General features: G+C 42.7%; 1 protein-coding gene across 6 annotated transcripts in view; it reads right to left on the reverse strand.

Annotated features, from left to right (window-relative positions):
* Positions 1-17086, reverse strand: part of CDH18 (cadherin 18) — a 686153-nt gene that overhangs the window by 149240 nt on the left and 519827 nt on the right. For all 6 annotated transcript variants that reach the window (XM_081206324.1, XM_081206320.1, XM_081206319.1 and 3 more), the window contains one exon: positions 16066-16360. In XM_081206324.1, the coding sequence (XP_081062450.1) occupies positions 16066-16360 (295 nt within the window). The remainder of the gene's footprint in view (positions 1-16065; positions 16361-17086) is intronic.

Below are 17086 nucleotides of genomic sequence, written 5' to 3' on the forward strand. Positions count from 1 at the left end.
CCCATTTTGTATCCTTTCAGTTTTTCATTTCCATCAAGCTTTGTATTTCAATAAACCAAGTAATTTGTTGCAGTTACATTCAGGAGTCTGTGGTTTTTGCTCAATGTGTGTAAGTTTTACTCCTTGGTCCATTGGGTTGCTACTAAGCAGGATCAAACCTTGAGTGGGATCCCATGAGTGTTAGTGCATTGTCCAGGATTCTGCAGTATGTGTGCTGATACTGATTAGATCACCAGAATAACAATGGGGGGGGGTTTATATGTGTGACTTCATCATTTGTGGACTTGGACTAGATGCCACATTAACTGATGCTGTGGCATAAACTCTTGCTTGCAGGTTCAATGAAACTGTCAAGACCCATAGCTTGACAGCTGCTTGGCTTGCTTTACATGACTCACAGACAGCACCAGAGGCCTCTGGGGGATATGAATCACCTCTTAGGGCATATCCACCCTGCCCCAAACCAGGAAGGAGGTCCTCCATCTTTATTCAGAGTGAATGAGATCTCAGCTTCGGGACGTCTAGTCCTAAAGTTCATATTCCAAGAAGAATAAGAAGAGTTTGGATTTGATATCCCGCTTTATCACTACCCTAGGGAGTCTCAAAGCGGCTAACAATCTCCTTTCCCTTCCTCCCCCACAAAAAACACTCTGTGAGGTGAGTGGGGCTGAGAGACTTCAAAGAAGTGTGACCGGCCCAAGGTCACCCAGCAGCTACATGTGGAGGAGCGGAGACGTGAACCTGGTTCCCCAGATTACGAGTCTATTGCTCTTAACCACTACACCACACTGGCTCCAAATAAGAATTTGTCTTCAACAGGCTCTTCTGCCCGATCCTTCTCAGCTCTGCCTGCTTCCACTGCAAGAGCAGAAGTCTTGGCTTACAACATGACATTTTTAATGGTGATTAACAATAGGTAGGGCTGTTAAAAGGTCTGTACCCAGACCATCTAAAAACTCTACATCTGAAAAATATAATGTACTTTGGGCAATTTTAGTAAATTTTTATGGCTTCCAGCTCAGTACATTCTGCAATTGTATGCAGTCACTTGGCATTTTCTATTCTACTTTTGCAAAATTACATGGGCGAGGCAAAGAGCTATTATGCAGGGCATTGAAATAACACCTCCACTGGACATCTCATTCATTGGAGGCATTTCCCATATACATGCAAACATACTTGGCATAACTATTAAGCACTAGAAAATTGCTGTTTTTTAAAAATAAAATAAAAGTTGAGGTAGCTGATTTTAGAGAACCATGCAGTATCACAGAATACCTACAAACAGTCCTGATAATAAGTGTAAACCCACTGAATGCAAAATAAACTCCTATACTTTTAACGGTGCTTGCAGGGCTGCCTCTAGAAAGTTTAAATGAATACAATACCCAGAAACTTGATGGATTGTGCCAAAACTCCTGTCAAGGCTTTCAACAATCCACTAAGAAAACACACGCTTTAATATTTACCACAAAGCATTTTTGCTATGTGCAACAGTGAATATTTTAACATTAAACTGAAGAAGAAGAAGAAATGCAAATTAGAATTGCCATCAGGAGAAGCAGTATGTATTTGAGTGCAATTCTTTTCCATTTGGATTAATGGGGATTTGGGGAGCATTTTAACGGTTCACACTTTAAAACACTACTGAGAGGGTGCTATATTTTTAAACACTGGAATGAAAGCCTTTACTTTGCTGTTTTAATTGTGCCAATTATGCTATTGTAAATTGACAAAGTAGCCCATTCGCTGAATGGCACTGACAGCAAGCCCCACATATACTATACTATACTATACTATACTATACTATACTATACTATACTATACTATACTGATTGGCAATGGCTCTCCAAACTGTCAGGCACAAATTGTATCCAACCAAGTCAGATGGGTGGGGTACAATTAATAAAATTATTTATGCATTTATGTATTATTATTATTATTAGCATGGACTGAATCTAGGACCTCTTTCATGCAAATAATGGGATCTACCACTGACCTATGGTAAAGGAGCAGGTAGGCAACCAGACTAGATTTACATTCAATCTGATCTAATAAGATACTTCTTATATTTTTATACCCTATTGTCCAATAATGGGCACACTCTCCTCTGAATTCCCAGCCTGTAGATTTAGATGCAACCTGCCAGGATCCATAGGGATTGAGCAGGTAAGTCAAGTTCTTAATCTCATTTGACATAAGCCAGCCAACGTTTTGAAATTTAACTTTTGACTGATTTATCAAGGCTGCGTAAATCCTGTGAAGTATCCCTGAAAGGATTGCATCCAACTTTCTGATCCATATATTCTTTCTGAAAAGGAAGGAAACTTCAAAAAGTGGTGCTTTTGGAGTCCGAAAAAGGAAAAGAACAAGTGGCCCGCACCTCCTGCTGATAAGAAGGGAAAGAAGTGGTTGGACGAAAAGGCTCTTGATTTTGAGAATGACATTGATGTGCTCTTTAACAATCTCCTTACTAAGCAGATAATGACGGGCTGAAAAGGCAGAAGGGAATCATGAGTGAAATTAAAAGTGAGGAACTTATTAATAGAGAAGGATGGGTCTTTAATATAACACACATCCCCCGCAAAACTAGCATTCTTTCCCTCTACAGCTTTTAATAATGGATTTCTTTGGAAGCAGAAATTTTCAGAAGTCCTGAATGGCACACAGATTTCTAGAATGGATCACCTCCCCAGGAATTGAGGCAAAGAATTAGCTTCAAAGTCAGCCAGACAGTTGAACAATGAGAAATTGCGGGGAATGGGTGTAATGAGAAGAAAATAACTTGAGCAAATTATAATTGTGGAAGCTGCACGTTTTTGTCATTGGAGTCCAAGCCCAGCCTGTATAACCTGTGCACCTTCCTCTGAACCTAGGAATAACATTTTCCACATGTACTGTGCCCTGATGAGCACTTGATAATTCTCTCTCCCTTTTGCAGTCCCACATAAAAGCAACATGATTTTTTTTCTTAAGTTCCTGGTGAGAAGCCATGCCTGATGTCCAGGCCTGAGGCATTACACTGGTCGTCTCAAAATGCTGCAGGCTTCCCTCTAAATTCTTTATCGATTTTGCCAGAGGAGCAACCTCCAAACAGACTTTACATGTCACTTTTAGCACAGTCGAGCAAAAATCCCAACAGGATTTCTTTGGAGAGTTCTCCCAAGCAACAGTCAGGTGACGTAACTTGCCCAGGACCTGCTTCTACGAATGGAAAGCTGCGCTACAGCTGCAGGATAATGTTACCTTCTAGTAGACACCACGCTGAATATGGGCCATATGAACTGTATCTTAAAAAGGCTTAGTGCATCCAAGATGTTTCAGGAGGTCCTACACACAAGTAGGAATCTGACAGACACACATACCCGACTGGAATGTTCTCTCCCTCCTGGTCGGCCATTCAAGAGACTCAAAAGCCTTCTCCAGCCCAAACATCACAGCGACTAATGCCTCAGAGACATCTGCACACTTCAGGAACACCAGAGTATGGGCAGTCAGTGTAACAGACTCAGTAGCGCAGCATTTTGGCTAAACTACTTTATTTACATATAATACACTCAGAGCATTCTAACTCAGCTCCTTCCTCTTCAGCATCAGACAGCAAAGAGAAAGGACAAAGGACAAAATCCTACATCATGGAAACACAGTAATAAAAACATCCTGTCTTTGTTACTTCCCACAATGTGGAGTGAAAACGTACACCGTCATGTGATAAAAACAATCCCATGACTGCAAGCATGGGAAAAGAATCCTAACAGGATGATGCTATTGGTGCAGGCCAGAGAGCCTTCTGGAGAGCTGTTTAAACAATCACACCCTCCTCGATGTTACTCATGTTGCCGTAGCTGCAGCAAAATACTTTTTGCACAGGGTGCTGTGTCTACAAAAACAAAACACGATAGTTCAATAACTGTTCAGCCTCTGAGCTTTGGTGTGATATAAGTGAAGAACAAATCGGATTATGCCTTCGAGGTAGTGGCTCAGCAGATACTTAAGTCCCTTCTCCCAAAACTCTGACAAACCTATTCTTTATTGGAAAGCCCCCCCCCCCATAAGGCTTTATATTACTGATTATCTGCAGGCTCTTATACTTTGTATATGTGGATGTTTAGCTGAGATTCCTGCATTGCAAAGGGTTGGGATAGATGGGCTTTAGGGTCCCTTTCAACTCTACAATTCTATGTTCATAATTGTCTGATGTTGTTTTGTGATTTATTTACTTTTTAGTTTGCAGTTTTGTTATGCAAACTGACTTGGGGGAATCAAGGTTGGTCTATACATGACTAAAACCGGAAAAAATAAATACCGTAAATGACAGCAACAGAAGGAGTGACAGAAAGGACAACCATGGCTTCAAATTACAATAAAGGAGATTCTGACTAAACACCAGGAAGAATTTTCTGACACTAAGAGGTGTTCAACAGTTGAACAGTCTTCTTTGGGAGGTTAACAACTCTCCTTCCTTGAAGGTTTTTAAGCAGAGGGCTAGATGACCCCCCAACGCTACAATTCTATGATTATATGGCATTCTGAACATTCAAATTGTTCTCTGTGAGATTCTCTTTACAAGCACACATTCGAAACAATACCAGATGCAAAAAGATACATTCTAGGAAGCAACATGAATGCTTACACTGGTTCATATGCTACAATAGGAAGCTGTTGCCACAAAGCCCTGGTTTGGTTCTTCTATGCTGTTATAGCAACTGTGTCAACATATACGGTTCCAGATAGAGATAAATTAGAAATATATATTGAAAGGAAATGTGCTTTCTTTTAAATGAGAATTAATGTACTTTTTATTTTGCACATAGTACATACTTATAATATAAAGCTTTTTCTATATTGGTAATTTCCTAAAAGATTAGTATCCATGCATGAACAATAATATAAATGACTATACAAGTGGTCTTTTGCATAATAAAATTTGTGGATGTTAATCTTGTCCTGGGAAAGGGTCATTAGAAGAACACAAATATTATTGCAAGACTTTCAGGTAAAGGGGGAGAAAATCATATTGGCTTGTATATAATAAGTATGTTTATAATATCCTACTCTTTTAATGAGAGGGGCACAATATAGGCAAAATTAGGCACTTGTATAGGGACGTGGGTGGTGCTGTGGTCTAAACCCCAGAGCCTAGGGCTTGCTGATCAGGAGGTCAGCAGTGCGAATCCCCGCGATGGGGTGAGCTTCCGCTGTTCGGTCCCAGCTCCTGCCCACCTAGCAGTTCGAAAGCATGCCAGTGCAAGTAGATAAATAGGTACCTGGCGGGAAGGTAAACGGTGTTTCCATGCGCTGCTCTGGTTTCGCCAGAAGCGGCTTAGTCATGCTGGCCACATGACCTGGAAAAACTTTCTGTGGACAAATGCCAGCTCCCTTGGCCAATAGAGCGAGATGGGTGCGCAACCCCAGAGTCGTCCGTGACTGGACCTAATGGCCAGGGGTACCTTTACCTTTACCTAGGCACTTGTATATCCCTCCGATTTCAATTTCTTTGATCTGCTTTTTTGACAGGCCATATTTTGACAGGGTATGGGCTGAAGACACATCTGGCCAACACCTTGAGTAAAGCTAAGCAGGTAATGCTCTAGTCACTGCTTGGATAGGTGACTGCCTGTAAACCCCATGTCTTGGGTTCAATGATGGAAGAAAGAAAGGTGAGCTCCAGATGTAAGAACATACATAAATAATAAATATATGTGGCAACATATATCCTGAGTTTTGATGATGTACCTACTCTTGGTAAGAAAGAAAGATAAGAGGACACTCAGGCTAGAGACTCAAAGTGCCTTCACAATTATTTTATTCCCAGAAAGCAGTTCGGTTAATTCCAGGAACTCACAAAAAAATAAATAAATACTGAGTTCTCTTATACCATTCCCAGAAAACCTACTTATAAAAGAATTGCTTTGAGGAATCATCTCTCTTTAAGGTAGGCACAGATATTTTGAAGGCAGGGGGTTTAATTATTCATTCGAAACATAAAGCAAATGACTCCCATCACTATTTATTAACAGCTCCATCTGAGAGACAAGTAACAGCTCTGCCATGGAGGAAGACAGAAGAAAATCAATTAGACTAATTAGATAGGCAGCAAAGGGCCAAAAAATGAAGTCCAACAGGAAATTGTAAGTAAAGAACATTATTAAAAGTGACCCAAGTCTCAGCCTATTGGTGGCACTTTGTATTCCTCTGTTTCAGTCCTAAACTTAAGACTACATATGATATTTGGAAGATCTAACATTTTTGATTATAGTAGAGATGGCCCCTCACTCACCAAACACAGTTTCTTCTCTTTATGCTCCTTATGCTTTTGTATGTAGGAAGAGATGCTGGAGGAATCCTCGGCATCCATATATGAGACAAACTTGCCTGATCTACATCTCCTGGATTAATTCACAGCTCAAACAAGTTCCTGCTCAGCACCCACACTCCCCGATAAAGTTCTGCTAAATGGTCTGAGCAAACTACATTTTGTATCTTTGGTGTTTTTAAAACAGCAATAGCCGATTGGAGCTCTTAGGAAGTAGACTGAAAAGTGGGCCATAAATGACACCGAAAATAACGTCGCGACGAAATTGTGTCCAAAATAGAGAATATTTGAAACACTTGAAAATACTCCATCTTTATGCTGTGTTATTTTCAAGGCTGTTACAATATAGAAACGTTGCGCTTCAAGCCACTCCCAGGAGACTAAAGACACAAGGACACAGAATCTAGGTTAATGTTAGTGGGGGAAATTTAAGCCACAACTTTATTGGTTAGAGAATGTGGCTTAGGCATTGGCACAAACAGACTACATCTGACTCCTGCCCGCCTTGCAGGATGTCTGGAAGAGTAAACTACCAGTGGGGGAAGCCGATGCAGACCGACTCAACCCCCCCTCAAGTTTCCCGCTGGGGTCATGGCATGGCCCTAGCCCCTTCCCAGGCTTTGGACAAAATCCACACCCCCAGATTCCTTTAACGGAATACCCTTACGCATGGAGGGGCAGGTGATGGCCGCACCTCCTGAAATAGGAGCTTCTAGAGTCACGCCACAGTTTAAATTGGCCCCTGGCCACGCCCCCACAGCACTCTGATTGGCCGCCTGGCGAAAGGCATAGCCGGGCCACCCTCAGCGTGACGCGGGATGCTATCCCACACCATGCTGAGGCAGGGGTGAGACCTGGTGGCCCAAGCGGAACCGATTGTTTGTACCCCTTTCATTATTCCTTTTGGACTTACTTATCAGACTTCATTGTGTTCATATGTGTGTCATTTTGTATTTGTGTTGTAAACAATCCTGTGATCTTTGAATGAAGGGTGGTATATAAATTTAATTAAGAATAAGGATAAAGAATAAGAATATATTGTAGATAATGGCTGCCACTATAGACCAGTGGAAATGGTCTGAAACATTTTTTTTTTGGGGGGGGGGAGGTGACATTCATAAGGGGAACAGAATGGAAATAGACCAGTTCACCCAGCTCTATATATAAGCCACTAGAAGTTTTCAAATCTTGCACCCAGTTCTGTGAGCCTTATTCACAGGGTCACCATGGCAGCCTGTCAAAATAGAGTGCAACTACATGGAAGTGAGAGCTGGACCATAAAGAAGGCTGATCGCTGAAGAATTGATGCTTTTGAATTATGGCGCTGGAGGAGACTCTTGAGAGTCCCATGGACTGCAAGAAGATCAAATCTATCCATTCTTAAGGAAATCAGCCCTGAGTGCTCACTGGAAGGACAGATCCTGAAGCTGAGGCTCCAATACTTTGGCCACCTCATGAGAAGAGAAGACTCCCTGGAAAGGACCCTGATGTTGGGAAAGATAGAGGGCACAAGGAGAAGGGGACGACAGAGGATGAGATGGTTGGACAGTGTTCTCGAAGCTACCAGCATGAGTTTGACTAAACTGCGGGAGGCAGTGGAAGACAGAAGTGCCTGTCATGCTCTGGTCCATGGGGTCACGAAGAGTCAGACACAACTAAATGACTAAACAACAACAACAAACACCCTCTGCTGTGTGAAAATATCTCTTCAAATACCCAGGGAGTGGTACTGCAGCTACTAAATCAGCAGCCAGGTAGCATAAGGCCTCAATAAGCATATGCAGCAATTCAACTTTGGGGTACTGCCCCTACTGGCTTTTCTGCCTAACTTTCTGCTTTGCTTAGTGGCTTAGCAGCTTACAGGCCTGCTGACACATCTACTGTGCGGATCATTTATCTGTCAAGATCATCATTCTGCCTTATTCTCCTTTTCCAGACCACCAGCTTTGGCATTCTGATCCCAAAACTGTTTTCTATAAAAAGTCAACAGCAGCAGCTGTCGCAATAACATTGTTAGCGAGGACAATTGATAGGACAGCTGGCCAGACAACATAACTGCTAAGTATCTCTTTTCCATAAGCTGTACTCATTTTTTAAAAAAAGCAAACAAACAAAACAAAAGCAAAACTGATCTTCAATCAGACTGAAAAACATTAGAGATACAGGTGTCTGCAAGAAGTTTTAGGATGGAAGAGGACATGCAAAGTGAAGCTTGATCCAGGTAAGCTAGAAGTACTGTGGGTAGGGAAATCTGCTTACTTGGATGAAGGTATGCTTCCAGGGATATATGGGGCTGTATCAGGTTCACAATCAGGGGAGTTCTCCAAAACTTCACTATAAACGAAAGCATCAATTCCCAAGAATGCCTTGCATCAGTTGATTTGTTAGCACTGACTTTGTATAGAGAGAGAGGAACTGACTGCTGTCACTCATGCCCTAGTTACAACCACTCACTCACTGGATCATCACCTTGTCATGGTGAGTGTCTTTGAAAATTTTTACACATCACTTGGGAAGACAGGCGAACTATTGACAATGTACTGGAAGAAACAAAGATCACCAGTGTCAAAGCAATGATTCTTCAACATCAACTTTGTAGGACTGGTCATGTTGTGCAGATGCCTGATTATTGTCTTCCAAAGCAACTACTCTATTCCGAACTTAAAAATTGAAAGTGTAATGCTGGTGGTCAACAAAAGAGGTTTAAAGACTCTATCAAGGCAAATCTTTAAAAAAATGTAGTATAAACACCAACAACTGGGAAACACTGGCCTGTGAACACTCCAATTGGAGAACAGCCTTTACCAAAGGTGTCATGAGCTTTGAAGATGCTTGAACTCATGGTGAAAGGGAAGAAAGCAATGCTTGGCAAACCCTCACCATGATCAACTCCCACCCGGAAACCTATGTCCCCACTCTGGAAGGACGTGTGGATCCAGAATTGGCCTCCACAGTCACTTACGGACTCACTGTTAAAACCGTGTTTATGAAAGACAATCTTACTCAGCTACGAGTGATCACCAAAGGTAAGAGAGTTACAACCAGCAGAAAATGGCTTCCACGGGCAGCAACAAAAAGAGGTGATGGTACTCCATACTGGTGAGTACCATCATGAGAAAGGACCGACTATAATACCGTCTACATGCGGTTCCCTTTAAATACAGTTTGGTAGATTCAACTGGTGCCAAATACAGCTGTTTGGTTGCTAACAGCTCTTCTGCACTGGTAACTCTAGTTACCAGCATATTACAAGGCATAATTTAAAGTGCTGGGGGATATCATTAAAACCCTAAGTGGTGTGGAACCTGGTTACACCTATATGAACCTGCCTGGAGCTGGATATTGGAGAAATATGTCTTCCTTGAACGTCCATCATTAAGTTCATTTAGATTGGCAGGCACAAGAGACAAGGCCTTTTCACTAGCTGCCCATCACTGTAGAACTTTATCTCATGTGGAATGAATCCAAATCTTTCTTTGGTTGAATTCAAGTGGGCTTTATAGAGATAGTGGTTCCAAGCTGCTTTTAATTGAATGAAGTTCAATTTTTATGATGTTGCAGTAGATGGTTTTCAGGGGTGACATTCCAGAGGTTGATAAGAGCAGAACTCCAATCAGCCATGACCTCTAGGCTGTTGGAATCTGAAGGGCATGCAACATTAGGGCAGAGGCACAGGTTCCCCACACAAAGTTCAATTATTTTATTTCTTATGTTTTGAATTTTTATTCCTTTTATTTTCTTTCAACCCAGGTTTGACCATGAAAGAAATGCAAGAAAAGAGGCGAGACAGGAGAGGGACACCAGTTCTTTAAGGCCAGAATGAAGTGGCGAACTACCTTTGAAGGTGACCCGGAAACTACAATTAATCCAGAATGCGGAAGCTAGACTGGTGATTGGGAGTGGCCACCAAGACCACATAACACCGGTCCTGAAAGACTTACATTGGCTCCAAGTATGTTTCCGAGCACAATACAAAGTGTTGGTGCTGACCTTTAAAGCCCTAAATGAACTCAGCCCAGTATACCTGAAGGAGCATCTCCACCCCCATCGTTCAGCCCGGACACTGAGGTCCAGCTCCGAGGGCCTTCTGGCAGTTCCCTCACTGTGAGAAGAGAGATTACAGGAACCAGATAGAAGGCCTTCTCGGTAGTGATGCCCACCCTGTGGAACGCCCTCCCATCAGATGTCAAGGAAATAAACAACTATCTGGCTTTTAGAAGACATCTGAAGGCAGCTCTGTTTAGGGAAGTTTTTAATGTTTGATGTTTTATTGTGCTTTTAATATTCTGTTGGGAGCTACCTAGAGTGGCTGGGGAAATCCAGTCAGATGGGCGGGGTATAAATAAATTATTCTTATTATTCTTATTATTCGGCATTCATATTCTGGTGGAATGAGCCTGATCTCTCCTGTTTGATGTTCTTGCTGGAATAGCAGTTGGAGACGCTTTTGAACCCAGACAATCAATTGGGCCCATACTGTTGGGCTATTCAGCTTCTCTTGTAATGTCATCTCAGGACATTTCTCACCATAAGATTAGCAATGTAATTTTTGCTGAAAATTCCAAAATGGACTTTATATATATGAAGAATTTTAAGTCCTCAGTTTGGTATATTAAAAATAAATCCGGCCATAAAAGAACTGCTTATCTCTGGGAATTAACCTCCCCCCACCCTCGGTTACATATGCATTTACTAAGCTTAGATTTCAAACTATGCCCACAGAATATCTGACTAGTAAAATCTTTAATAAGCCAACAAATGACTGCCTTTGTGGCTGAGGATCAGGCCAGATTGAAGACATGAAGGCAGCACGCTCTATGTCCTCTATTGCCCTGTATACTGCTCACCAAGGGAGTAATATCCCTCTTCCTTTCAGAATTTTCTAGAAGAAGAAACAAATAATTTCAAAATTAGATGACTGCTGGGTGATCCATGCAAGTTTGATACCTCTAGGTACAGGAATGAGGAACGCTACCTTCTTTGCAATATGGTTTGATTTTATTTGGTACGTGCAATTCATTGGATATGGCTTTCACTCATCAAGAATGCATGGAACACTGTGGAATGACACTTTCAAATTAATTGTTTTATCAACGATTGTGAAAATATGGAGCTGAACAGAAGCTATGTCTTATTAGGGGCAAATCCGCACTCTGGAAATGGAGACTGGCAGGGAGATGCATTCGTTATACTCATTATGTAATCCTGTTTAAATTTGAATTCAATAAAATATGTTTTTGTTTTGTTTTTTTAAAAAAAGAATACAGAAAGAAAGTACTCCTAGCCATGATGACTATTTTCTACATCCATTTCCAGAGGCAATATGCCTCTTAATACCAGGTGCTAGGAATCACACATGGACAGAGTGATGTTGTGCTCACTGCCTTCGTCCTTCACACAGGTATTTGATTGGCCACTTTGAGAACAAAATGCCAGGCAAGATGGACCACTGCTGTAATCCAGAAGGCTTTTCATATGTTCTTATGTTGGCTGTGAGTCCTGGAAGACCTGCCCCCTGCCTTGCAGGCCTTTCCCCACTTATTCTACCTAGGACCCTACCTGCCCGCGAACTGTCGCACCAGAGTGGTGCATGCTCTAGTGATCTCCTGCTTGGACTACTGCAATGCGCTCTACGTGGGGCTACCTTTGAAGGTGACCCGGAAACTGCAATTAATCCAGAATGCGGCAGCTAGACTGATGACTGGGAGTGGCTGCCAGAACAACATAACACCGGTCCTGAGAGATCTGCATTTGCTCCCAATACGTTTCCGAGCACAATTCAAAGTGTTGGTGCGGACCTTTAAAGCCCTAAACGGCCTCGGTCCTGTATACCTGAAGGAGTGTTTCCACCCCCATCGTTCAGGGGTTCAGGGGACACTGAGATCCAGCACCGAGGGCCTTCTCGTTACGAGAAGTGAGGTTACAGGGAACCAGACGGAGGGCCTTCTCGGTAGTGGCGCCCGCCCTGTGGAACGCCCTCCCATCAGATGTCAAGGAAAGAAGCAGCTATCTTATTTTTAAAAGACATCTGAAGGCAGCCCTGTTTAGGGAGGTTTTTAATATTTAATGCTGTATTGTTTTTAACACTCGATTGGGAGCCGCCCAGAGTGGCTGGGGAGGCTCAGCCAGATGGGCGGGGTATAATAAATTATTATTATTATTATTAGCCTGGAGGACCGGGCCCTGGCTGACTTCAGCTAGAAAAGCTGTGTCTGTCGAAGAGGCCAGAGGCCATCTTGCCTGTGTCTTAGTGCAGACCCAGGTCATTGAGCCTGAGCTTCCACAGCTGCTGTGTGCCTTGAACCAGCATTGCCATGATGGGCAGCAACAGCAGATGCGTCCGATGCTTAAGATTTTATTTCCTTGCCAATTGTGCTGTTTTAAGCATGCCTTTTATATTTGACTCCCTTTAGCAATGTTTTATTTCGAAACCTTTACGTTTGGGGTTAGTTATGTTGCTTTGAATGTATACTTTATAGTGGGCTTTCTTCAGTAAAGTTTTATTTGATATTTTAATGTGTTGTAAACAGCTTTGATATTTTTTCTTAAAAATATGAAGTGGCATAGAAAGGAAATTATTATTATTATTAATATTTAATAATGTTGCTTCTCTTCTGTGCCTCGAGAACATGTTCTGCTTGGCTACTGATACTCCAAGTGTTTTTCTCATGGCTCTGGGTGGTCATAGGCAACCATTTGAACATATATTTTATTACATCTGCTTCAATGTGTGGCAAATACATCGGTACCTTGGTTTTTTAACATCTCGGAAGTTGAACGTTTTGGTTTTCGAATGCCGAAAACCTGGAAGTAAATGTTTCCATTTTTGAATGCATCCCGGAAGTTGAATGGCTTCCGCTGAATTTCCTTCCCCTATTTTATCCATTAAATTTGCAGACTGCCCTTTGCACCTTGGTTTTCGAATGTTTCAGAACTCAAACGGTCTTCCAGAATGAATTATGCTCGAAAACCGAGGTTCCACTGTTCTTCTTATCACTTGATGCAAAAACAAAGAATAAAAACCAAGCCACCCCAGGATAAAATAAAAAATAAAATCTCAATCATAGCGGATATCTTCATCTGCACTTGCTGCACAACTTGATAAAGCTAACTTGGTTCATCTACACAACAGGACACCTGCAAACTAATTGGGCCATTGTACACACCTTATGTGGAAGTGAACAAGCACAGCAATTTCCTTGCTCATAGCAGGTTTTATCTTTTATGACATTACCATACTATTCACATTTCTCTTTCCTCCCTACCCGGCATAAACAAATGTTGATGTTGTCTGCCACAACTGATGCATTAGCATGAACAATCATCATCGTTACCATCATTGTCATTCAGAGTGATGACAAACCATCAAGGTGCATGTAGGCATCTCTCTCACATGCATATAATCAAAACGCTTATGAGAGGCCAGCAATTCAATTCACTCTGATAGTCTCCCAAGGAGCTCTTACAGCTACATTTAAAGCTAACCAACCTTGGCCAGACAGCCCCTTGCTACTAAAACAGATAGAAAGAATTAATGAGCCAATCAGGTACATTGCATAAATGCCCTTGGGAGGTTTGAGGGCTTCTAATCGTACTCTATGAAGGGCCACCCTCATCACTCCTTTCACCATCAGGAAAGCAAGAAAACCTGAGAGCAGGCAGGATTAAATTCCAGAACTGCTTTCTTCAGGAAGACCAGGAACGTCACTTCCCTCCCTGTTGCTACTCACTACTATGCAGCAAGCAGAAAATACTGATTTGGTTAGTCTAGCTCTTTTTTGTCTACTGACAGCTACTCTCTAAGGCAGGGGTCAGCAAACTAAGGCCCAGGGACCAGATGCGGCCCCCCAGGCTGGTAAATCTGGCCCGCAGACCCTGCCGCCCACTCCGTTCCCACAAGCTGTGGACGGCTCACCACATGGGGACTGATTTCCACAACGCTGGCACGGCTTCTGGGCAAGTGGTGTCGCTGGCACAGCTTCGGATTGAATGCAGGAAGTTCCTGGGGCCAATCTGAAGCCTCATCACCCACAGCTAAGGTAAACCCAGTGCGGCCATGGATGGAGAGGCTGGCGGGCTGGAGAGCGATGGGTCTGGGCCATGACGTGGGCATTGTGACGGGTGCATCGTGGGGCTTCAGCTGGAGTTTAGCACGCCTGTTAGCCCCGCGCCTGGCGCCCGGCTCGGCACTGCTGCTGGTGGCACGCTCAGTGGCCGTGCTGGAGCAGCTGGAGGGCGAGCTGTGTGCACATGGCTTGCCCGCCAACCTGGCCTCAGACGATGGCCCACAGCGCCTGGTGCATGTCACCTGGGAGCTCTGCAGGGATGGGCCGATGGAGCGGCTGCTGCTTGTCAACAATGCTGGTGAGCGGATGGTGCCGAGACACACTCCTGAGTGTGTGCAGAGTGCATTCCTCCTTCAGGTCTGGAGGCAGCTGTGGGACTGGCTACAGGGTACTTATATTTATAAAAATATAGTCCAGCCCCCCACAAGGTCTGAGGGACAGTGGACCGGCCCCCTGATGACAAATTTTGCTGACCCCTGCTCTAAGGTGTGACTGCTTCCCCCCTGTTCAGCTACCTACAGCCCTTTGAAGTAGAGATGCCAGGAATCAAGGGCCATTAAGCAGAGGGGAGAAGGAGGGAGCATGATAATTTCCCCCACATCAGCATGGAGATGCCGTGGTGACAACAGCTTCTTATGTTCTGCCTGCTCTGTAGTTGCAACAAAACATGGGATCCTTGCCAGTAAAGGAATATAATCAATAAACACACAAAACACAACCAGCTGTACTTTTCAATAAATAAGGTATTCTATTCATTGCATCAACTTGTAGATTTCAACTGAAGTCTCATAAAGTTCAATGAAAAAAGCAGAAGACCCAGTGGATCAGTTCATTCTCTAGTCAGTTCATGCATAAGGTCCATACATGTATAATGTATAATGCAAATAAATACAATATCATAATCTCACACATTTTTACAGCAAAATTAATGTAAAAATCCATAAACAACTGCACATACCATATGTAATATTACAGGATATAATCCTGCTTTGTAACAGTCGCTGCTTACTGCAACCACTACTATGTTATAAGATCCACTATCCTGTAATATTACATCTGGTATGTGCATTACCTAGAGCCTATTCTACTGATGAAGCCTAGGATGGCGAAACAAGGCTAATATTCTGGAAATCCTTGTCTGAGACTCTGTGAAAGGATTCTGTGCAACTGTAACAACTCTTCATGTGGATTATTGGACTCTTTGAACAGACAGGCGGAATAGATACTTATACATGTATGGACCTTATGCATGAACTGACTAGAGAATGAACTGGCCCACTGGGTCTTCTGCTTTCTTCGTTGAACTTTATGAGACTTCTGTTGAAATCTACAAATTGATACAATGAATAGCGTACCTTATTTATTCAAAAGTACAGCCGGTTACGTCTTGTGTGTTTATTGTGTATGTTCCACATAACCATAGGTTTGTTGTTGTTGTTTTAGTAAAGGAATATAAGGCAATCCTAAAGGAGCCAACAAGCTTCTAAGAAGATGATGGGTAATATGTAGTGCCTTCCAAATGACCCTGATGTCACAAACAGCGCAAAGGAACTAATGCACACCATTGCAAGCACATTGCTCTAGATATCTCCAAAAAAGCAAGCAAAACCACCTGCTAAATGACAGGAGAAAGCCCACAGATTCAAGCGCACAGTAACACAAATCCCCATTTATTCTCCTTACCCATATCAGACATCTCTGGCACGGTAACAATGTAAGGTCCATCTGTAAATTTTGGTGCGTTGTCATTGATGTCTTGTACTTTAATGATAAACTCCGATTCAGGTTCAAGTGGCTTGTTTGTCCGTCTGTCGATGGCTTGCGCATGCAGCACATAGTGGGTCTTCTTTTCTCGGTCTAGGCTTTTGGTTGAATGGATGTCTCCCGTCGTGTCATCAATAATAAAGATGGTCCCAGCCCCTTCACCTGTAAGGATGTATTTGACTGATCCATCACCTTTGTCAGAATTGGAATGCAGCTGAAAAAGAAAATGAAAAAAAGGAAAGGAAAATATGCAATACATGTAATATAATACTACATTATTGTACAGGCTTGTTTGGTCGGTGAGGGAAAGCAATTGTGTCATCAGCACTGCTCAAGGGTAGGAACTGTCCAATTTTTGCGAGGGTGGGCCTCCTGAACTGAAAGCAACCCCCATTAATTTGTCAGACCATCAGAAACACAACAAAGGCAAGTTCCCTGGCAGGGCTAAGTTTTGTCCTTAGGTTAGGCTAAAAAAAGGAGGTAAGCAAAGTAGCTAGATCACATAGCCTGTATAGACATACATACATCTCAGCTGAGATACAAACTGGGAAGGGCCAGAGAACAGCACATACATGTCTCTCCACACCTCTCTAAGGATACAATGTTCAGACATGGAGTTGTATAGAAAAGGAGGTGCTTGGCAATATAAGATCACAGAAACAGGGGGGTTGAAGTAGAAGATCCTGGAAAACGACACAGTTGGCAGGATAATATATTGAAGAGCAGAATGCCACACCGAAACCTTCCATTGTGGGTCCCACTTGTTGGTCACTAACAGTGATATAGTTCAGTACAGTGGTACCTCTGGTTACGTACTTAATTCGTTCCGGAGGTCTGTTCTTAACCTGAAACTGTTCTTAACCTGAAGCACCACTTTAGCTAATGGGGCCTCCTGTTGCCACCGCGCCATCAGGAGCAAGATTTCTGTTCTTATCCTGAA

This window comes from Podarcis bocagei, assembly GCF_964188305.1.
Source record: "Podarcis bocagei genome assembly, chromosome: 8".
Taxonomy (NCBI): Eukaryota; Metazoa; Chordata; class Lepidosauria; order Squamata; family Lacertidae; genus Podarcis; species Podarcis bocagei.